At 42.0% G+C, this 23,776-nt stretch overlaps 1 protein-coding gene across 1 annotated transcript in view; it reads left to right on the plus strand.

Annotated features, from left to right (window-relative positions):
• NUAK1 (NUAK family kinase 1) overlaps positions 1–20,230 on the plus strand; it is a 56,745-nt gene extending 36,515 nt beyond the window's left edge. Inside the window, exons 3-7 of the mRNA XM_050926459.1 lie at positions 5,874–6,025; positions 7,631–7,696; positions 16,361–16,480; positions 17,143–17,275; positions 18,422–20,230. Of these exons, the coding sequence (XP_050782416.1) occupies positions 5,874–6,025; positions 7,631–7,696; positions 16,361–16,480; positions 17,143–17,275; positions 18,422–19,575 (1,625 nt within the window). The 3' untranslated portion in view covers positions 19,576–20,230. The remainder of the gene's footprint in view (positions 1–5,873; positions 6,026–7,630; positions 7,697–16,360; positions 16,481–17,142; positions 17,276–18,421) is intronic.
• The last annotated feature ends 3,546 nt before the right edge of the window (positions 20,231–23,776 follow it).

Below are 23,776 nucleotides of genomic sequence, written 5' to 3' on the forward strand. Positions count from 1 at the left end.
AAAAATGATAAACAGGTTCTAACAAGTATTTCTTCTCTCTGTCCTATAACAACCGTTGATATTGACAACTCTCTGTATCTTGCTCTTGATTTAACTTGCACTACCTGCATTGTTTCTCTCAAGGGACTTATGCATGGCTGTCCCCCCGCTGTTATGCATAAATAACCTTTCAAACTCCATGACCCTCATCAGCAGTTGAGGAGCAGTCCAGGGCAGCCTTTCATGAACTGGCCTCCTCATTAGCGAGCCATGGAGAGTTCCTGAAGCAATCTGTCCTGGCTAAACCCGCTTCCTTGAAATTGCCAGCTGCAGCAGAAGAGCAGAAGCACTTCAGAAGTGGAGTGAGCTTCAGAATGGCAGAGGCTGGCAGATAATAAATCAAACAGTGAAAACACAATGTGCACCAAACATTCACAGGAGCTATGCAGAGGCAATCAGTCCATCATCAGCTTGCAAGTCACAGCCCAGGTGTTAACAGGGTAGCGTATTTATTACCTCATTATTATTTGCAGTAAATAAATCCAGCATTTAGTTAATGCCCTCCTCTCTTCCCCCAACTCACAATCACATTATTTTCTTGGGGCATATATTTCTAAAACTACATTTGGTGCATGTCTGTGCGCCACACACACACACACACACTATGTTGTATCATGTTTGAAGATACATGTAAATAGATAGATATTCCCATACAAACACTACTTTCAGTGAATGTTTAACGTTGGACTCTTTATCTCTGAGTTCAGATTGCATATCTTACTCATGTGAACCCTAGAAAGTAAGGAAATCAGCAACAAAGCCATGCATTTCCATTCCGCTCATTACTTCCTCTTCTCAATCTAGCTATGTCCTTTCTACCACCATCTCCACCCTCATCCTGCGCAACCATTGTACACCCCTGTTTATAGGGTATGTGCTCAGGTGTTTTGGTGATTAATATAGGGTAGGTGTGGCTTTCATTACACTGTACAGGACTGTGTATTGGTGTATGTAAGCAATAAAATACCTTGGCAGACTGCAAATGGGGTATGGGGCCAAGGAGGTGCTATGCTTTTCTGTAACATTCAGGAGAATTTAGGCAAATGGGTGTTATGTGTTGGTGATTGTTCTAAAACTGGTATTAATTTTTATGTAAAAATTAGAGCACTGAAATCTGCATGCAGGGAGAGAATAAGGATGTGAGGGGCCGAGGTGTGAGTAAAGATGTGGTGGGTATGGGGCCAAAGATGCATGCAGGGATGTCCCAGGTGGGATGGAAAGGTCTGTATGCCAAGGAATCTGTGCTTGAAGGGTTTTCTCTGTGTTGCAGTGAGGAGTCCTTGTTGTATTGATGCCACAGTGCAGAGAGGTACTGCTGCCTATTCTGTGCTCATTCAGTATTGGTTATGTTGAGAGAGCTTCCACAGTGTCAGTGTAAGTCAAAGGGTAATGTCCCTATGAAAAGTCTCCTTCTTGGAGATAAATAATACACATCAGTGTATCCTTCAGAAGACAGTGCAGTGAATCCAGGATGCTAGGTATTGAAATGCTCTTTTACTGATTGGTTCCAATATGTTTTTCCCCCCAAAGGCAAAAATACGTAGTTGAGATTTAGTATTTTCTAACTTTAGCTTTTAAAAGATAAGCTCTGTTTGTTAGAGGAGAATAGAAAACATTAAAAATGTTATATAAATAATAACGTGCCTTTCCCAAACCAAAGACTATCTGTATATGCTTCTATGTAATTGAAAGGAAATATTCTTGGACCAAGACTCAAACTGGATGTCAAATTTTAGCCGAGAGGGAGATTTGGTCATGGAATTAGAAATTTCTAAATATAAAGGAAAATTTGACAAAACTTAAATGATTGAGTTGCTAAGGCACAACTTCAGTAAATCCATGTATCAAAAGAATGCTATCATCAGCCATGGAACACCAGGAAGTTACCATGTTTAGTGGCATCGAACAGCTTTTGTGACATCTTCATTCATGAGTGGAGAGTGTCCAAAGGCAAAAGGAGCCTTTCCACTTGTGCCCCTGTGCCATGGTTAACATTCTCCTGGGCAAACCCATTGGGATTAATCAAGCCCCATTGTATCCTTGCACATACATGGGCAGAATTCACTTTTGTTGTGAGTGAAACTCCATGGAGATCAGTGGGTCTTGGCCCACTTATACCAGTGGTGAATTTGTCCAGTTTAATTGTACATATAGTACACAATAAAGCCTGCTACACTGTTCAATAGCTCTTTGTGAACTAACTTCACTTCTGATTCAAAATGTTGAATTCATGTATTTTTAGTGTATTATCTAAGCATAAAGAATTATTCCTTTCCCCCTTCCTGGGCTGAATAGCGATTAGTTAGCAACTGTCTCTGTGCTCAGAGATATGGGTGCACTCATTAATGCTGTATCAATAACACGTCAGAACGCTTTTGTATAGAACACATATTATGTTGAGTCCTTTCCAGAGACTATCAGTCTATCATTCTTGGAGAGGATATTGTAGTATAATCCATCCAGAGACACCTCTTCCAGTTTCCGAAGGTTATTGTTAATGAGGATGCATGTAGGATGTAATCACTGGCAGGAGTCTGTGCGTTGGGGTACTCTAAGGCCAGCAGACAAGTCAGTGGCCAATTTTATCTGGCAGTTCCCTTTCCCTTTTATCAGAGCCATTTTGCTGAAGCTTAGGGGGATTTAGAAAGAACTGCAGAGAGGCTTTGTCTTGTAGAATTAAATGACAAGGTGTGAGGGGACAAGAGACAAAGCCCAAGAATAAAAACTATCTGTGTGTTGGGAGCTGCAGCTTCACACTGAGCTGCAAAAGCTGAAGTATGTTCCTTAAAACACTAATGGCCATGTTGGAAGACAACATTCCAGTTGTGCAGGTCCAGAATAGCCCTGGTTTGGAAGACTCCCAGTAACCTCGTTACTTTGGAGGAAGTTTCACTGCCAGCATGGTCTTGCCTCAGCAAGTTGCCTCTATAGTATGAAATACAAGGAAATTCAATACATTCTAAAGTGAACTGTGGTTATCCCGGCCAGGTACAGTGTTTCCTGTCTGTACAGTAGATTGTCAGAGTCAGAGGAAATTCTATGTATCAGCCAAAGCAGTGCGGCAATTTGAAACTAGTCACGGCCTGTTTTGTTTGTTTAAATGTTTATTTTTCATGAACTCCCAGTGGAGTCAGTGGCAGTCGATGGCACACAGCACAGGACCTTGCAGGATTGAGCTCTGAAGGAGCAGTCATGTCACATACGACCGTGAACGTACAGGTGTGATAGTACACACTGTGGGCCAGACTGCAGTTGGCCTTGCACAGGTGCACAAGAGACAGAGGCGGCATAAACCCCCAGTTGCAGGATGGTGAGCACAGGCAATGCTTGAGCCTAGCATCGGTGGCATTCACCCAGAGGAGGCAGGGAAGAATGAGTGAAAGCAGAACCATGGCCATGTGCCTGTTCTGTACCAGCCAAAGGAGCTGGATGTGCCTAGAGAGAAGCACACACGGGACACTTTTGAAGGGTGGCAGAGCTCCTGTTTTCACCTTTCCCAAGGCCCCAGGAGGAGTCCTAGCTGAGTCAGCCAGAATCCCTCTCGTAACTCCCAGGGCTAGATGGCAGCTCCTAACTCACACCCAATATAGAGCTGATCACTAAAGGCACAATTTAGTCCTTTGTAAACTTGTATGTCCATGAAGGTAAGCTTTCTGGAGTTCTTATCAGTGGCCATGCATTTGCCTTTACAGAATGTTGAGTTTCGAGGCAGTCACAAATATTTGATAGCCAACCCCCCCCGCCAACCGCCCCCCACCCCCACACACACATATGCACACTGTATGTGTGAGAGCTGTTGTGAGGAGGCCTGTAGGTGCTGAGCAGCCAGCCCTCCCACTGAAGTTCAGAATAGTGCGCTCATACAATTAAGTAATAATTAATAATACCTAGAATTGTGATAGTAAAGTCAGTCATAGGCATAGCCTCTTCCTGGGAGAAGGACAGGCAACAGTAAGGAAGTGAACCCCCTGCAGACATCCCAGACTCCCCTTGTATGCTAAATATGTAATACAATTGTTAAATTAAAATATTTGTACAGTATACATAAACCCTTAAGGCCAGAGCTTCAGCTGATAGAAACTGGCATTGTTCCATTGGTTTCACCGATTTAAACACGTGGAGAAGGGTGTGTTCCTTTGTGAGGGTGAGCTCTTTAGGACAAGGGCTAGGTCTTTGTCTGTCTGTGTTTGTACAGCACCTAGTGCAATGGGGCCCTGGCTCACTACTGTAATGTCTCTAATAAAAGTTAACAGTATAACTTCAAAACCCCTTTGAAGTGGCCTTTAAATGTGTGCTAGCGTGGCTGTTTTCAATTCTAATGAAAAACATCAAACATATGAAATATTGATGGTAAATATAGGCAGTAAAATAATTTTTCATGAATTTGACACATTTAAGACCTAACTGGTTATTTATGTATTGTTTGATTTATAAAATAACATATCCAACAGTCTCTAAGCATATTATGAGTCATGGTTACAAAAGACTTCTTTCAGACCAGACTTCTTTCAGACCAGTGTGACGGAGGGGTCTGGACTGTATTACTACTGGAAATAAATAGAAACCTGTTTGCAGAACTCTGGTTAAAGATATGACCCCTAGAACTCTTTGGGCCTGATTCTTCATTGGCAAACCGGAATGGCTTCACACTCATTTTGCATTGCAGTAATTGATGACACATGGTGCAGGGAAACAGAATCAGGCCCTTTTATCTTAATGGCTATTCAGTGGCACTGTGAGTACACAATAGCAAGAGTAGGGAAAAAGCTTGCTTTAACTGAACAAAATGATATCTAGTAGCAGTAATGATTTATAATATGAACAAGTGTAGAACATTAAGCACCTTTGCCTTTATCACAGGTCCTTTAATTATGCCTGCAGCAAAGAGCTCAGACCTAATCTTTATTATTGTTTAACTAATACTTAATTTATGTGTCTTAAGTTATCTGTATTTTTGAATAATCATAGTAATGATGAGTGCTTTACACTGTGTCTCTACAAGCAATAACTAATCTTTATGACACCCCTCTGAGGTGGGTATTGCTTCTGTCTTTAGTGGAGTTATTCTGAGATTTACATCAGTGCCCATGAGTTGAGAATTTGTCCCTAAGCAAAAGATCAAGGCCACAATGAGACTTAGGATCAGAGCTGGGACTCTAATGCCAGGAATTCCTGACTCCTAGCCCTGTGAACCAGCCTTCTCCCTAGGCAGCTCCTGGATTTACATGATTTGTTTGGATAAGTATTTGAAAAGATAACTTAGCCAAGGATTGAATCTGGTGCAGTATTGGCTCACGGAAGATGTCCAGGCATGAAAGTAGTTCTGTAAGCTCATCACTTGCATTTCAGTTCTGCCCATTGTTTCTCTAGCATGCCAGATAATTTAGGTTCTTCAAAAGATATGCAGACTGGCTAAGTGTGTTTCACAAGGATATAACATATCATTGTCAGACCTGGGATTAGAATTCAGGAGTTCCTGACTCTAGTACTTTGCTCAGACTGGTAGAACCTAGTGGTCTTGTTCATATCCCATATTACAGTGCCAGGATCCCCCTCCCATCTAGCTGTAGAGACAATGAGGACAGTTACAACCCTTCTTCCCTTGACCTGTTCATAATCCCCTTTGGGTTGTGACCTTCAAGTTTAGAACCAATGCACTTGACTAGCCCAAACCTTTGTCAAGCATGTTGGTGGCAGTATATTGGAAATCTCTCCATGCTCCAGTGATGGTGCATCAGATACCCCAAATCATTTTTAGTCTCTTCCCTCTTTTAAGTGTCAATTTTAAATCTATCAAATGAACAGTTTATTATCTTTTTTTATTGCCTCTGCAGTGTTTGAAAATAAAGATAAGATTGTGATAATCATGGAGTATGCAAGCAAAGGGGAGTTGTATGATTACATCAGCGAGAGGCGGAGACTGAGCGAGAGGGAGACGAGACACTTCTTCCGGCAGATTGTCTCTGCTGTACATTACTGTCACAAGGTGAGCACAGTATTTGATGTTAATAGTGTAACTGTTTGAGACTTTAACAGTGACTCTCATGCATAAAAGGACCAGTGAGGTAAAAATGTTCAGCTGCTGAAGTGGGAAGGTCCAGGTGCAGTATTTTAAGTGTTCAGCAAGGTATCACAGGTGCAAATATTCCACTAGTTCACCAACCATGTTTAGAGACTAAAGGCCATATCCTCGCCTGGGCCCATTTCCACCAGCTAACTCCCTTACACCAAGCCTAACTCCCATTTGAGCCTTTGAAAATTTTCTCCTTATATAACAGAATACTCCACTAGCTTTCTGTAGAAGAAAGACCACTCTTAGTGACACAGTCAATAGAAAAGGATTGATAGTTTTCCTGTAATTTGAATTCAGAACAATTTTTGACAGAAGAATAAGGTACAGTATATACAATAAAAAAAAAAGCAGAGCAGAGGTGTAAATGTGCTACTTCAGAACAAGGGAACTCTTTGAGATTGGAAGAAAGTGAGGATACCTGTCATGGAGTCATTTAAGTTATCCAAAAGTAACTCCTCCAGATATAATAGGAGCATCAGAAGGATTCCCCTTGTTGTTGTCTTTATCCTTCTTGGCATGCTTCCGAAGGACAATTTAAGTCATGAAAAACAAGCATCAGGCTGATTAACTTCATGGGCCCTTCATCCTCCCTTACGGGCTCTGGTTGTCCACATACCCTGTGACTGATGCAGTCATAGGGATGTTACATTCATGACATTTCAGTGGGTGTTGCTTTTATCTCAGCAGTGCCTGTCTCTTCTCCGGAACCTATTGAGGCAGGGAAGCATTATCACCCCCATTTTTACAGATGGGGAACTGAAGCACAGAGAGGTTAAGTGACTTGCCCAAGGTCACACACGAGGTCTGTAGCAGAACAAGGAATTGAACTTGGGTCTCTCAGGCCAGTGCCCCAACCATTGGGCCATCCTTCCTCATGTGGGCTATGGAGCCAAAATTTGCACCAGACTAAAGCCAACAAGCAGCTAGTGCAGCCCTTTTGTTAGAATTTTAAAACATTTTAATCTCCCATTAAATTCTGCTAAGTAAGGGAGGTTTGCAAAGTTCTCAGTGCACAGCACAGAAAACCCATCACAGTCTTTTGTGGAGGGTTAGTCTTCAGAACTTTAGGAATAAGATGCTGAGACTTAAATCCTTCTTGTTAATTTCCATCCCTAACATTTGCAGGCAGTAGCAATCTTTTAGGGTTATAACTCCCTTGCCCAAATGGCTGCATACTGGAGGAATTAGAGCTTTTCTAAGGACTAATGTCATTGACAGATTCTGTTTTCTGGTGCCTGGGAAGAATATATTGCTTTCACACAGTGGGGGTAGGATAGGAGTTGGAATTAAGTTCCGAAAAGAATCCCCCTGCTGTTTTACAGGCTTTGTGGGAGGACAGATTCCAGTCATTCTTCTCTTAACCACACAGCAAGTGACTAATACATCTTCTGTCACTAGTCACTGGGCCGTGAGTGTTATGACAGCAAACTCAGCCCTGAAATGTAGATACAAAGACCACCCTGATGGTTTAGTTCTTTAACCTATCCAATATTCCCCCCCCTTCTTTTTTCATTTTAGAATGGTGTTGTCCATAGGGATTTAAAACTGGAAAACATCCTTCTTGACGACAATTTTAACATTAAGGTAAGGTTCTTTCTGTCCTCTTCTCTGAATGGATTTGCAAGTTCCATAGCAATTTTTAGCCAAGGTGTTATAGGATCCAGTATTATAGAAGCAGCAACTGGCAAGTAACTGAGCGAGTGGGAGGTTGAGGAGAGAGAGCACTGTGTATTGTTAGCTTGAAGTGCAAAATGGAGCTTTGGATAATTTTGTGGGGAAACCGTTCTCGCCACCCAAGGGGCTCAGTTCCCAAAGCAATATTAATTTGCCAGTGGAAGACAGCAGAGTGTTTCAAGCGGTACAGTTTACATTACAAATGGTATTATTGCTGGCTGCTGCTAAGACTCGAAAAAACTTTCTTAGCCTAGAGGGTTCAAGTGCCTCCTACAGAACACTCCGAATGTCCTTTTGATCACGTCTGGAAAATAAGCAAATAAAGTTTCAAAATAAACCTAGTAAAGCACATGTGCTTCATTAGGAAATGGCCTTAGAACTCCAGACACAAATGTAGCTTTCTGACTGGTGGTCAGTGATGTCATATCCATGTCAGTAATCCCCAGTGAAAGCATGGGAATGACCTTCCTTCCTTTCTTCTTTTTTCTTCTTCTTCTTCTTCTTCTTTTTTTTTTTAAACAATAGCCATAAGACAGATAAGTAATGCAGTTCTGGGAGATTAGTGAAGTTCCTCGATGGTGAATCTGTTTCACCTTCAGCTTGATGTCAGTTCACTTTCATGAGGCATACAGTCACTGTCCCCTCCTGATGCAGCATAGATTGGTTAGGTGTAAAGATCTATGGACAAACAGAGAGGGAGATGATAGATGCCACCAACTGGCTGTTGTGCTTGATGGCTTAATTAAGAAAATGAAGCAATCAGGAAACCATTTACACAGCCAACTATCCCAACAGCTCAAGTTTTGTCTTTGTCAGTTCTCTGTTCTGTCTCTCCACTGTTAGCCACCATGCTCCTGCTCTGTCTTTTGTGCATCATACTGAAGAGATCCTGTTCATTTTAAACGTATGCACAATGGAAATGGAAATAGACAATAACATATGGTAGGTACCATCTGTGTAAAACTGATGACAGAAGCTACGTTGGATCAGCGGGTGGATTAAAGACACATAAATATGCAGTTTCTAAAAATAGCATTTTACAGAGGGCACATCCTATGCGACACTTGAATGTTTGTTGTTAACGTCAGGGTTGTAGTGCTAGAGTCAATCTCTCCCATTATGCGCCAACAGTGTCACCAGTGCTGGCAGCCCCACTGCCCCTTTTAATAGCACTGAAAACAAAAAATAGCCTTTTCTAGGACATTGCATGTAGTCCAGGCTTCTGCATGCAGGATGGCCTCTCTTTCGGCATTACGTACCGAACTATCTTCCCAGCTCATCAAGATTTCTTAAGAGAGATGAAGAATTTGGGGAATTTGTTAAATGGAGTGGGCTGTGTTCATCACATGCAAACCAGTCATTTTCTCAAGCCTGTAGGAAATTGCATCAAGACAAAAGGCCTGATTCTCTCTGTGTCCGTTTTATACCACTTCAACTCTTCTGATTTCAAGGGACTTAATCCTGATTTACACCCCAGAGAGAGGTGAATAATACCCAAACTCAGCGTGATCAAAGCACTTCAAAAATCACAGATTTGTTTCTCAGATACTACAATGGTTGGTGCTATTTTTGAAAGATGCTAGTCAGAAAATAAATGGGGGCCTGATCCTGCAAGTCCTCACCCACATGAAGCATCCTGTTGACTTTGATGGGTATGAGCCAGGACTGCTCTTGTGAGCAAGGGTTTGCAAGATGGGAGTGAAAGCCTAGCCCCACCAGCATCAGTGGAAAAACTTATGGACAGGATTTCACCCTGGGGCTCTAGACATATCAAATACTGCAGTGGTACTTTAACATAAATCTTGTGTTCATAGAATACCTGAAGAAATATTGGTAGCTGATGAATCTTTTAATAATTACACATTTCCTACAGCTCCCAGTAAAGAACAACTTGGGGTATTCATAGACTATTTTCTCAAGGACCCCCTTTGTTGGATTAAATTCTGCTTAGCCTACTGTGTGTGTGCCTTTTGCATATTTTCAGTTCTTCCTCACTCATTCCTTTTTTAAAAGTAATGCACATCTCTATATGTGCAAATATGCATGGGCATGAAATACACACAGGTGGTTAAAAGCTGTCTTGCTTTCTCATGATGCCTATATTTAAACAAAGAAGCTCTTGAGGTTTAAGGATTGGGATTTGGAAACGGTTTATATTTCACAATCCCACTATCAATGGTGTTTGAATTTGGATTCCTCTGAGGGAGGGTTTTTTGTACCTTACCTACCACATTGAGAACTACTTCCAGTACTTGATATTAAACAGGCAGCTGCTATTTGCCTTGATACTTTGGGGTTAGAATTTGTTATTGTGGTTTCTATGTTAGTGACACAGGGTTTTATTTCCCCTTTTTTCTCTGTTTCATAAACAGTGTTTGTTGGCAAGGAAACACATCTGGAGCTGTAAATTATTTATTTTCAGTTGAGTAACTCTAACAGGCCCTGATTCTGAAAATATTTATACATGCTTTATGCAGAAAGAGAGAAATGTGCAGTTTGGGGCTTTAGGAAGGGGTGGCTGGTTTTGAATGCTCAGTGGAAACACATCTACTAAAATGGGATGAGACTTACTGTTTTCTGTCTTTCTGAGATGCCCATCCTCATGAACTAATATTTATATATTTTTATTTTGCCAGTAGATCCCAAAGCTCTTCACAAATTTTACTAACCGGTTGTAAGAAATGTATATAAAAAGGAACCACTTTGTTCACGGGGTTGCAAAGTATAAACTTTTCAAATAACTAGTGACACATATAGTGCAGATTACACAATTGTACTATTCATCTGCTATGTAAACAGCTAACATCTAATAAAATGTCATTATAAGAAACCAGAACAATGTAGAGTAGCACCCTACAGTGCTTTTAGGACGAGAAGTGAAGAACAGTTCATCTATTAGAAATTACCCTCTGAGCTCAAGGATTCACTTAGCCATTTTATTCTATCCTTTCTATTTGATACCCTGGCAACTTTGGAGCCATCCTTAAATTTGATCCGATTAAATTAAAGTCATGAGGCAGATGAACAGTGTGCATAGAAATATTTAAGTTTTTGAGTTTAGTTAGCCAGTAAAGTCTCTGGAAACTTGCAAGAGTCATGGACTGAAGTACAACAAACGGGAAGCATCAATGTTTGACGATTGGCAAATGTAGCATCACTGGAATCCAGACAGTTGGGAAGATCCCCACTGTTCCACAGACCAGTGTGTGTAGGGGCCTCTAGTCTAAGTTACATGGTTAGATTACCAAAGGATTTTCTGTGTTGGTGGTGTTCCCTGAAAACTATTTCTTGAACACTCCCTGAAATGGGGGGAGCTGATATATATTAAGTCATAAATAATGTCTTGTTTCAGTCACTCATGAGAAGGATTGTGTGCTCAGATCCTTTGGAAGTAAAGAAAAACAACCATACTAGTTTTGACTTAGAACTGACCATTGCAGTCCTATAGCTTAGTACTTAATGTCCTTAGCAGTCAGTATTATGTTGCATTTTCAGAGCAAATGGCTGTATAATCAGTTTCTTGGTAAATTGTGCCGTAGCACAGAATCTCAATGGAGAAATCATATAACTCTGCGAAGTATGATGTTGCTAAGACCTCTGAACTGAACCACGGTATTATTTGGACCCAGAGTGTTACTATTCTGCATGTCAGTGATGGTGCTGACATCACCTAGCACAGCAGCAGTCCAGGTCCATGAATGAGGCTCTTAGACACTACTGCAGTACCAGTAAATGATTATAACAAATATGGACAGTCTGTTATGTCAGGAAAGAAAAAACATTTTTTAAACTAAGAAAGGAAACTGATAGTGATGAAACCTGTCTGATTTGGTTTCACCTAAGTGTTACCAGCAGATTGACCACTGAACTTCCCTGCCTCTGGAACAGAGTCACGGGTCCATGCTCAGAAAAGGTTCTCCCAGGATACTGACTATTTTTATCCTAGAGGAGAAAAATGGGGTGGAATCCAATGAGTTGATCCCTCCCAGGACTCCCCAAGTCAGCACAGTCTGCTATGTTGAAAAAATATTACAATCTTTGTTGCATTGTATACCGTGCAATATACATAAAGCAATAGTCAGTTTAAATCATGTGGTAATGAAGCGTGGGATCATGCAAAAAATATTAGCCTCTCCCTGTCCTGACTCATGTCCCAGCTGCTAGCAATACAATTTACTTTAAAATGACTTTACTACTACTTTGGGCTTCCGACCTTGGTCCAAACAACAGAGCTTCCTCCCTCTCACTGCTGTGCCTCCAGCTCTCCTTAATTTGAAACATTGTGTGGAATGCTGGGAACTAAGCTCCTCTGTATGTCGAATGACCTCACCCACCTTGTGAGGATTGATCTTTTATTGGATCAACTTCTGTTGATGAGTCAGACAAACTTTTGAGCTACACAGAGGTCTTCTTCAGCTCTGTCTAGCTCAAAATTTGTGTCTCTCACCAACAAAAGTTGGTCCAATAAACGATAGATCCTCACCCACTTTGTCTCTCTAATATCTTGGGACCAACATGGCTGCAACAACACTGCATACATAGATCCTCCCAATCAGCTACCTCTTCTGCTGCTCCCCTGAGCTCAACTGAATTGCAGTCTCCCACTAATGCCTTTTGAACCAATAGGAAGGGAGTCACCCTCTTTCATAATCATCCCACCTACGTGCCTGTGCAATCAATGGCTAGAAAGACAGTAGGGCTAAGGCAGCACCAAAAGACCAAAACTCCTGTTGATACAAGAAACTTAAAATGATACTGAGTGACAGCAGGAGAGAAAAATTTAAGTGTAGTAGTGACAAGAAGCGGCTAACTGCACCTTCTGTCAGGCTTTAAAATGGAAACAAGCCAGAATAAGTGCTGGTAACCCATGAGGATTATATATATGCAGAACAGGCAGTTTGCTCACAGTAGCACAGTAGATACATGTAATTCTTGAAAATTTCACCCCGAGCATGTAAATTCTTCAGTCATTCATCTGCTTTAATGGACCAAATATATTTTTAGTCTGCATTGAAATACAAAGAACCAGATCCTCATGTGATGTAAATCAGAACAGCTCCATTGAAGTCAGTGGAGCCATGCTAATTTATACCTGCTGAAGACCTGGCCCAAGTTCTTTAAATGAATGCACACTTCATGGAATTAACAATCCATACTTATAACCAACCAATAAATGACATCTAGGTTATCCTAGTTAACAGTAAACATGTAACGTGCACCTCCTGAAGCTAAGGGAAGAAAAGCCTGCTGCCAGCACTTCCCACTTTTGAAGGTTTTTTGACTTAATGCTTTAGCTCCATTTAAGTGCCAAGAACGTGAAGTAATCTTGGCTTCTATTAATCTTGTTTTGGGGGGCACGACAGCTTTTACGGGAAAAGCTGATAAATATCAGTCTGTGAGTATGGGAGTGGATTGTAATATAAATACCCTTTTCCTGAATGGCCAAAATGAAAACATGAATGTCCAAGTCTGGGAGTTCCTTGGTGTGAAGTGTGGTATGTGTATCCCTATATATGTCAATGCACATAGACACACATTTTATACATTCCATGGCCTTAAGGGAATATATTTTCTTAAGGAAGCATACTGTGCAGTGTCTGCCCCTGTTTTAGCTGTATCCTGAATTAAACCAAAGCTCAGGGACTAGCAGGAAAGTTTTAACACTGAATTGGTTCCACTCTTCTTCTGATTGACAGGACACACTTCATAAGACCTAAAACCAACTTCCTGCAAGCCAGTCAGGGTGACTTGATAAGAAAGTGGAATTTAGGGCAATTAAGTGCAATTTGAGCCATGAGACTATGTCTGCAGATTGCAGTAATATACCCCATTCAACAGTATTCCAGACATCCAGTGAAGATTTTACAAAACACACTTATTTAAGGGTTGAATTTGCTACAACAGATTGATAATGCACTAGTTGGGATATTGAGTAAATTCAAGTTGTAATAATTATACAGGAGTGGGATAAAGTACTATTAATGAACAGAAATCAGCTACTCCTTCAGGACTACTTTAGGAGCTGCAAACATCTGCACGACTCTCACACACACATGCACCCCAGCACAATATTAGAGGTGGGAGCTTGAAATTGGATAAATAGGATTTTAAAGGTGACCAAGGATTTAAGCAAAAAATCCACATGGCCCCCATTTTTTTTCTTTCTGATATGTAAAGAAAACCTGGAAATTCTCCCCTATCCTGCTGCTTATTTTTGGTTTTTGGTCTGGCATTCCCTAGTTTTGCTGCTAAACATTGGGGGGGGGTGGGGGATGTCTCAGAGAAAGGCAGAAGAGTGAGGGGTGTCAAAAAAGTTTAACAAGGACATCTTTTATCCTAAATGCTGATTAGACATTGCAGTTATGTCGATGTTAGCAATAGCAAACAACAACAAAAAGTTTTAAGCACTGAAAAAAAATCCTCTTTGCCTTCTGATTACAGTACTCTGCTTTTGCTTTTTTGTCTTTTGTGATGTCATAATATATCACTAGTTCTTCATGGTAGAAAAGGCCTGCATTTATAAGGTTAAAAAAAAAAAAAACCTCAACAGAAAACTCCTTCCTTTTTAGTATTTTTCTTTCTGGTCAGAAAAATACTTTTGAAGCTTCCTTTATACATCATAAAAACAGGGGCAAACCCAATTTATTGTTCTGTTTATTTGTTTTTTGTATTGTTTATTGTTTAAGCCATCTATTATCATGTCAGGAACCATGATACAAGTTGTCAGACTTGCCTCATGTATTCTCTGCATGCTTTATACCCTTCTTGCATTACTGGCAGCCATTATTGTGTTTGTTCGTTAGCTCCACTCCACTGCACCCCTAAACCATCTTCTGCTGGCTGAATGGTCTTTTGCATTTTATGGGCCCAACCCTCTGCCCCATTTTTTTCTATGCTGTTTTTCTGCTATGGTGGGAGGCTCAGCTTCTGTGCCTCCCTTTCCAAGAGATTTGCAGAAAGGGAAGAGGAAGCAGCTTCTGCTACCCTGTTACTGTGTTGGATTAATTTTTATAATGTAATTTAAATAACTAAATAAGAAAAAATGTCTATCAAGGCATTTAAACCCAGCAAAGCCCTAGCAATGTAATTCCTAGCAACATAATCCTAGATGGTAATCCACCCCCTCTACAGAATCTCACATGGGTTGGCAAACTACTCCCCCATCCCAGGATCTCAAAGGAAGCCACATCCCGACTCACAGGATAGTCCCACTGAAGCCACGATAGTATGGTGAACAGGATTTGTCCCATGAAGGGATAGCTTGACTGTGCCCGCAGCTGCAGTGTGGCTCAGGGACTTCTGGGGTAACTGCACAGAAAGCTATTGTGAATATTACCAATTCTAAGTTTTGTGAGCCAGCATTTTTGAGTCAATAGCATACATGAATAAAAAGATGGATCTCTATGACACAGACATTTGGGTCAAAAACAAGATAAAACTGTGAGCTGTGTTGCCTTGTGCTGGGAAAACAATGAAAATGTAAGGGATGTGTGAGTTTTTAAGCCACAGTGTTACAATCCTCAACTTTTGTTTGATAAGAACAAGAGCAGAGACTGGACCAGGGGCTCTCATCCTTTTAATTTCTGAGCCCTCGCCCCCCAATAAGCTATAAAAACTCCATGGCTCACCTGTGCCACCACCACTGGTTTTCTGCATATAAAAGCCAGGGCTGGCATTAGAGGGTAGAAGGCAGGGCAATTGCCTGGGGCCCCATGCCACAGCGGGCCCCACAAAGCTAATTTGCTCAGGCTTCAACTTTAGCCCCAGGTGGCAGAGCTCAGGGTCCCGGGCTTCTGCTCTGCACAGAGGGGCTTTGGCTCTCTGCCCTGGGCTTCAGTGAGTCTAACACTGGCCCTGCTTGGTGGACTCCCTGAAACCTACTCGTGGGCCGCCAGGGGGCCCAGACCGCTAAGTTGAGAGCTGTTGGACTAGAAGAAGTACAATCACAAGGGGCTTTTTTAGGAATGCAGGATTTGGATCCATTGTTTCAAATTCAGAATGGACTTCTGTTTATTGCCTTACAGAGGGCACTCTGGTTTGGTTGGCCATTCAAATCCATAATGGCATAATTGATCAAAGCCTATTGAACCTGGAAAGGTTAGACAATGTGTCACTCTCTTTCTCCCCCTACTATAATTGGCTCCACATGACTTCAGATGCCACTTCCTTCTGGAACCTAGTCCCCAGGACACCACTGCCTCACTTCTCCTGTTGAGTTCTAAGGGCCTGACTCTCAGTTTGCCTGCACCTTGTGTAGGCTTTTAGACCAGTGCAGCCACATCAGAATGGTAGCACTTTATGCTCAGTTTGCACTGATGTAAATGACTACACATGGTGCAGGGCAACCAGAGGATAGTAAGGTCCAGGTTCTTCCAGTTATCCTTGCAAAGATATGTGAGGTATCCAGGATTAAATGATTTACTGATGGCCATCCAGGGAATCAGTGACTGAGCTGTGAATAGAAACCAAGAGTCCTGGTGCTTAATCCTGAAGATTTAACCAGTAGATCTCACTCCATCTCTATCTTTTCTTAAGGTAAATGTCAGTACTACCGACCCCTTTTGTCCTTTACAGATTGCAGACTTTGGTCTTTCCAACCTCTATCACAAAGACAAGTTTCTGCAGACCTTTTGTGGGAGCCCATTGTATGCTTCCCCAGAAATTGTTAATGGAAGACCCTATCGAGGCCCAGAGGTAAGTGGGCACAGGGGAGAAGGAAAGTGAAATTAAAATTAATCTTGTGTTGGTGGTACAAATGCGATGTGTATTTGGTAATATTGAGCATGAACATTAGTTCGGTCCTGATAGTATCTTACACATAGACTATGTTGGGTCTCTCCTAGGTTGGAAGTATTCAAGCTGCCTTCTGTTACTTTCATTTGCTTTGCTTACATTTTGTCAGCTGTTAAATACCTGCATGCTGGCAGGGCCGGCGCTTCCATTTAGGTGGCCTAGGCAATCGCCTAGGGCGCCAGGATTATTGGGGGGCGGCATTTTGCTGGAGTGGGGCGGCAGGCAGCTCTGGTCGACCTGCCGCAGTCGTGCCTGTGGAGGGTCCCCTGGTCCCGCGGCTCCAGTGGAGGTGCCGCAGTCATTCCTGCGGACAGTCCGCTGCTCCCGTGGCTCTGGTGGACCTCCCGCAGGCACGATTGCGGCAGGTCCACCGGAGCCACAGGACCAGCGCGCGGGGCGGCGAAATGGCCATGCACCTAGGGCGCTAAAAACACTAGCACCGGTCCTGCATGCTGGTAACCAAGCACAGCTGGATGTTCCATTGCTTTTGTGGTGCTAATGGTCTGGAAGACTGCAGGAATCAGCTTTTCTATCCTTTACGCGTCTTGTCTATGTATTTTTAGGTTGACAGCTGGGCCCTTGGTGTATTGCTTTACACTCTGGTTTATGGAACGATGCCCTTTGATGGCTTTGATCACAAAAATCTGATCAGGCAGATCAGCAGCGGAGAATATCGTGAGCCAACACAGCCCTCAGGTATAAAAAAGACGCTGGTGTAATGCATTGAGATGACAGGAGTTCAGAATAGCTGGCTGACTTGGCCTCTACCAGCATTTTCTGGTGTGTCACTTTAGAATGATAAGTAAAAGGATCTCCCATCCCCTCTCAAAACATCATCTGCCATCAGTTCCCATCTGGATAGAGCCCTTACCAAAATATATGTACCTTTTGAAATGAAAGTTTTACAGCAGATAGATTTTATTGCCTTGTGGAAGCTTTAGCAGGGTCTTTTAACTAGATCTATGACAATGGAAAGTCTGTTAGCTATTGCAAGCAAAATTGTTCAGACAAGCTGTAAACTGATACAAGGTCCTGATACAGATCAGTCTTCTAGTCTAACTACATTGTGTAATATATATCAAAAGCAGAGATAAGATGAATAGTCATGGGGACGCAACCACTTGGCCCAAGAACCCATTCTGAATTCTAAATTTAATACCAATATGTTCACAATTATCATTACACAAGGGGATGCCACCATGATCAGAACCCTAATAGAAAGGCACCAAAGAATTCTAGCCCAGCTACATGATCATAATGGTCCCTGGCTATGAAATCTACAAATCTATCAATAAATTTCACTAGGCATTTATTTTTCATCATTTGTTTGCCACCATTTCTCATATTCTTCCTCTTGGTTATTCCTACCTAATTTGCTTTGTGGAAATTTACCTTTAAAAATACATAAAAGACTATATTATAATTGCATTTTACTTTCTGTCCCCCTCTTTTTAAAAAAAAAAGATACAAAATTAATAATGTACATCATTTGAAATACCTGAGTGCCCTTTTGTTTTTCTCTAAGGCTTATACTAATCTGAGTTGATGTAAAGTTCAGTATCTACACTAGATTCCTTCACTAATATGGAAAAACACTCATCTACTTGACAAGCCAATGGTACACTTGTTTGGGTGTATCATGTGGCTTCAGATATGAAATGGCACTTAATTTCATTTCCTGAAGTTGAATTGATAGTCAGAGTCTTCCCACACAGCATGTTCACTTCACCTGTTTTGCAAAGCATGATTTCTGTTAAAATGTCTTGCCCATATGTCCATTTTAAAATGAAAAAACAAAGATGTCTATATTTTGACTATTTTAATGTCATTCTTTGACGGTAGATGCTCGTGGTCTAATCAGGTGGATGCTGATGGTGAATCCTGAGCGCCGAGCAACTATCGAAGACATAGCCAATCACTGGTGGGTTAATTGGGGCTACAAGAGCAGCGTTTGTGACTGTGATGCCTTGAGAGACTCAGAGTCCCCACTGCTGGCTAGGTTTATTGATTGGCATCACCGTTCGACAGGTCTCCAGCCAGAGACTGATACCAAAATGAAGTGCCTTTCCAAACCCAAAGGTTCGGAAGTTACGCTGGAGCGACAGAGGTCCCTGAAAAAATCAAAGAAGGAAAATGACATTGTGCAATCTATCCAGGAAGGAGGGGCTGAGAATGCATCCAAACCAACCTCCAAGAGGCCCAAAGGCATCTTGAAGAAAAGGAGCAACAGTGAGCATCGGTCTCACAGTGCAGGATTCATCGAAGGAGTGGTCAACCCAGCCTTACCCTCCGCTTTTAAGATAGAGCAAGAACTGTGTAGGACTGGTGTAGTCATTAAGAGTGCCATGGAGGGAGAGATAGCAAGCAAATATGGCACTAAAGCATCTTCCCTCATGCCAAAAAAAGGAATCTTAAAGAAGACTCAGCAGAGAGAGTCTGGCTACTACTCTTCCCCAGAGCGAAGTGAATCTTCTGAATTGTTGGACAATAAGGATGAGACAGGAAACAGTGACACTTCCCCAGGCATCAATGAAACATCAAGAATTGGGTCTCATAGCCATTCCTATAGACGTAAGGGCATCCTAAAACACAACAGCAAGTATTCCACCAGCAGCACTGACTCTGCTTTGGTCAGTCCTGAAACACCAATGGTGGAAGGCATGGAAGAAGGGGTCCTGCCTGGGGATAGATTATCTCGAAGTTACAGTCGCCCTTCTAGTGTTATTAGTGATGACAGTATTTTGTCCAGTGACTCCTTTGACTTGCTAGATTTGCAAGAGAGCAGGCCAAACAGGCAAAGGATAAGGAGCTGTGTCTCTGCTGAAAACTTCCTCCAGATCCAAGATTTTGAAGGACTCCAGAACCGCCCACGCCCACAGCATTTGAAACGTTATCGAAATCGCCTGGGGGACAGCAGTTTTTCCCTTCTCACAGACATGGATGATGTGACTCAGGTCTACAAGAAAGCTCTGGAGATCTGCAACAAGCTCAACTAGCACAGTGAGAGGGTGGGAAGGGAAGGGAGTTGTCATGTGTACCTTTATGATGGAGTTAGCCTGTTACCAATTTGCTGACAGTGGTAGGATCATCAAAATGGGTTGAATGCGCATTCTCAGCTGAAAATCGTGAGATATGTAAAAACCTCAAAGTCTTCTCTTGAGCATTATGCAAACTCTCTTTTAGTTTGCTTTATTGAAGTATTACCTAGTTGCCCAAAGAAAATATTCATATGAGATGCAAACATACCGTGCCTAGCACAGTGGGGTCCTGGTCCATGATTAGGATTTCTATGTGCTGCGATCGTACAAAGAAATAAATACCACCACCACTACCAGGATCTGGCAGACAAAGGCATAACATAGACAAATTCAAATTGGAAATAAGGCAGGTATTTTTAATATTGAGGGTAGTTAACTAGTAGAGCAACTTTACCAAGGGAGGTGGTGGATTCTTCATCACTTAAATCTTTCTCAATATTGGATGTCTTTCTAAAAAATATACTCTAGTTCATCCTGAAGTTATTTGATTTGATGCAGGAATTATGGGGTGAAATATCTATGGCCTGTGTTATTCTGGAGGCCAGAGTAGATGTTCACAGTGGTCCCTTCTGACTTCAAAAATCTCTGAACGTGCTATAGGAAGGGTAGTTTTAAATAGTCACCCTCAGTGTGGTATGCCTAGAAAATTTGAGGCATGTGGCTACAGATTCACATTTTCCAGCTACCATGTCATTCTCCTCACTAGCAAGGAGCACAGTACTAATAGTGAAAAAATTCAGGAACTGAAACCATAGTATGAGCTAGAAAAAGTTATACATTGCAAATGGCTAGTTGATTTCTGCTCCCCACCCGTAACATATTTACTAGGTTTGTGACATTTTCCAGATTGCCAGCCAAACAAATGCCTAGGAAGGGGTGTGTTTATCACATTCTCTCAAAGATTAATTAAGCACAAGATCCAGATTTCAGTCACTTTCACTGTCAGCAAATTGTTCCACCTTGCTTATGAGCATGTATCTGAGAGTGGAGAATAGTTTGCTTCTAGAATGTTAGCTTAAGAAAAGGTTGTAGCATGTAGTAAATGGACGGAGGACTGAGAATCAGTGAGAATGTGCCTTTTTCCAAATAAGAATGTTTTGAAGTAGGTAGTAGCGGAACAGAAGGAATTTGACTATAAGTGCTGGAATGAGAACAGTAGACGCGACAAGGGATTTGGTGTAAAAATGCAGGTATCTATCTCTATTTGTAATTGGTACTGCGTGAGCAGTGGTATCAGTCTGAAAAGGAGAAAAATGTATATGTTTCCTTGGGTATATCTAAATATCCAGACTTAAGGCTTCAACTCCCATAAAGGTACCACTTGGGTCTACTGGATTACCTGAATGTAAGCCTCAGTTAGCAAGGCACTATGCGTTAGACAGGCCTGGGCAAACTGGAGTCATATGGCCAGTTTCAGATCTCATTTACATAAACATACGGCCCTGGGCTTCACTGGGGCTGCATTGGTGTGACTGGGGGCAGAATTTGGCCTGTGAGGTCAAATTGGCTACAGCTCTAACAGTCCAAACACACAAACAACTGGAGGTTAATGGGCCAAATTCTGCTCTCATCTTTACCCCAAGACTTCAGCTGGAAGCAGAATTTGCCCCACTCTCTCTGGGCATGCTCTAAAATCCTAAAAGCCATAGAAAAATAGTACCAAGCTCCATTTGGATTAGCTGAGAATCCAGAATAGCAATGTGAATAGATTTAAGATAGAACAAAGAGCTGCTTTACTGCTCGTTGCTTCCCAGCTTGCAAACTCCTTATTTTGTATGTCACAGTACTTCACTCTGTCAGCTCCTCCTTAAAATCAGCAGGATTAACAGCACAAAGGTGGGTGACTCTTAATTTCCTGAAGCGCCTCCTCTATCTCAATGGAAAGGTTTTTCCTCCAGGAGACACTTGGCCAAAATCAGCCCAGGTGTAAAAGGCATCCATAGTGGTGTGCTCACACAAAGCAAATGCTCACTGTTCTCTTAAGAAGGTAGGTTTCAGTATGATAGTGAGGCATCCTGTCCTCCCAAGGGTTTACATGTGATGTTTCTGCCTTTTCAAAAATCCATGTACTATTTTGGGGGGTGCAAAGTTAACAGTTTTGCCATATTCCATTTTAGGGAAATGTGAACTAGAGACCACATGGTTTCAGCAATTCAGGTGAGCTTTGCAGCCAGGGCTGGCTCCAGGCACCAGCTTAGCAAGCAAGTGCATGGAGCAGCCACTCCGGAGATGGGTGGCAGGTCCAGCTATTCGGCGGCAATTCGGCGGAGGGTCCCTCACTCCTGGTCGGAGCGAAGGACCTCCCGCTGAATTGCTGCAGATTGTGATCACAGCTTTTTTTTTTTTTTTTTTTGTCTGCTTGGAGTGGCAAAAACCCTGGAGCTGTCCCTGTTTGCAGCTTTGGGCAAAAGATGTTCTTTTAACTTTATGCCCTGGAGTGTAAGATGCCAGACCCTGAGCTGGTGTAAAACAGCCTTCTTCCCTAGACCTAATGAAGCTTGACTTCAGTAGACCAACACCGATTGAAACCAGCTTTGAATCTGGCTCTAAATGGGTAAATGATTTATACAGGTTTCAAGATGAAGGAGACGGACCTCAGCTTGCTGTTGTGAGGAACTGAGAAGCACCCCAAAGGCTCAGATCTCCTTAGATTTTTGCCCAGGCCTGCCATCTTTTGTAAAAATGTGAATGAATGATTGACTGCTTGCTGCCAAACTGGAAATGTCATGTAGGGATTTACTGGCATGTTATCATTCCTAGAAGAATAGAAAAAAAAAAACTTGACTGCACATTATTATTAGTGTTGTGGTTTTTATTTAATTTTTTTGTAATACGAAGTTGACTTTTTTTTATTTGAATTTGTCTTTTTTATTTATTGGTCTGAAAGCCATTTCAAAAAGGTATAATAATATATTTGGTGTAATTTAATTGTTGCAACATTATTTTACAGCTGCAGCCAAAATGGTTTGGTTTTGTTTTCCACTCATTGGTTGGCTTTAGAAGGCACACAGGGAAAACGCTGGATAATCACCCAAAGTGTTTGTATTTTTAATCTGATACTGTTTTGTATTAAATAAAAATAAAATGAACTGAATGTAAGATTTTTTTTCTCTTTAAATAAATGTAGATCAGCTGTGGCCAAATACCAATGAACTTCTCATGCAACAATACAGCAGCATCTCCAGCAAACTGTACTGAGTTGTTTACTGAAAGCTTTTGGTTTATTTGTGTATTTGAAGAGAATATGGGTGGCTACTGAGACTTGCATGCTGAGCCATGGTCTATACTGGCGGGGTGAGGGGGTCGATCTAAGTTACACAACTTCAGCTACCTGAATAATGTAGCTGAAGTCGACATACTTAGATCGACTTATCGTGGTGTCTTCACCGCGGTGAGTCGACTGCTGCTGCTCCCCATTGACTCTGTCTGCGCCTCTCGTGGCACTGGAGTACAGGAGTCTACGGGAGAGCGCTTGGGGGTCGATTTATCGCGTCTAGACTAGATGCGATAAATCAATCCCCGCTGGATTGAGGGCTGCCTACTGATCCGGTGGGTAGTGTAGACATATCCTAAGAGAGATTTGGCATGAACAAGCCACGGTTTTCATCTGTATTAAAATAGCACAGAGAAGAATAGCTAACTGGGATCTCCTTTCTTCAAGATTGAGATCCATGAGCTAGGCATGTTGCAGGTGAGGGCAGAACAGACTGTTTTACAGCCAGGCAACAGCACATTTATTTATGCCAAGCAACACCCCCAACAGTAGTCCCTTCCCCTCCCTGGTCAGAGAAGGAAATGTATTATTATTTTAAATCTTCCTGCTGATGTAATCCAAGGCCTGTTTGGACAAAAGGCTGTCAGCCGTATGTTGCTATCAGATGTGCTGTGGTTTTCGTCATACGGCTTTCAGCAGGCCGAGCGGTCAGCTGGTGGAAGACAGAAAGGGAGTTTCATTTTGATTTAATTGGTTGGAGTCCACTTGAAAATTGGAGGCTTTTGATGCTAAGAGATTAAATCTTGGTGTTTTGTCTTAGCAATATGGGGTCCTAGTGAGGGAAGCCGGAGATTGGGTCTCCCATTGGTGTCAAGGACCTATTTCAATAAAGTGAATGGTGGTAATAATGGCCTGCTATTGGCTCTGACTGAAGCTGCATAAAAC

Source organism: Gopherus flavomarginatus, chromosome 1, assembly GCF_025201925.1.
Source record: "Gopherus flavomarginatus isolate rGopFla2 chromosome 1, rGopFla2.mat.asm, whole genome shotgun sequence".
In the NCBI taxonomy this organism is placed as follows: Eukaryota; Metazoa; Chordata; order Testudines; family Testudinidae; genus Gopherus; species Gopherus flavomarginatus.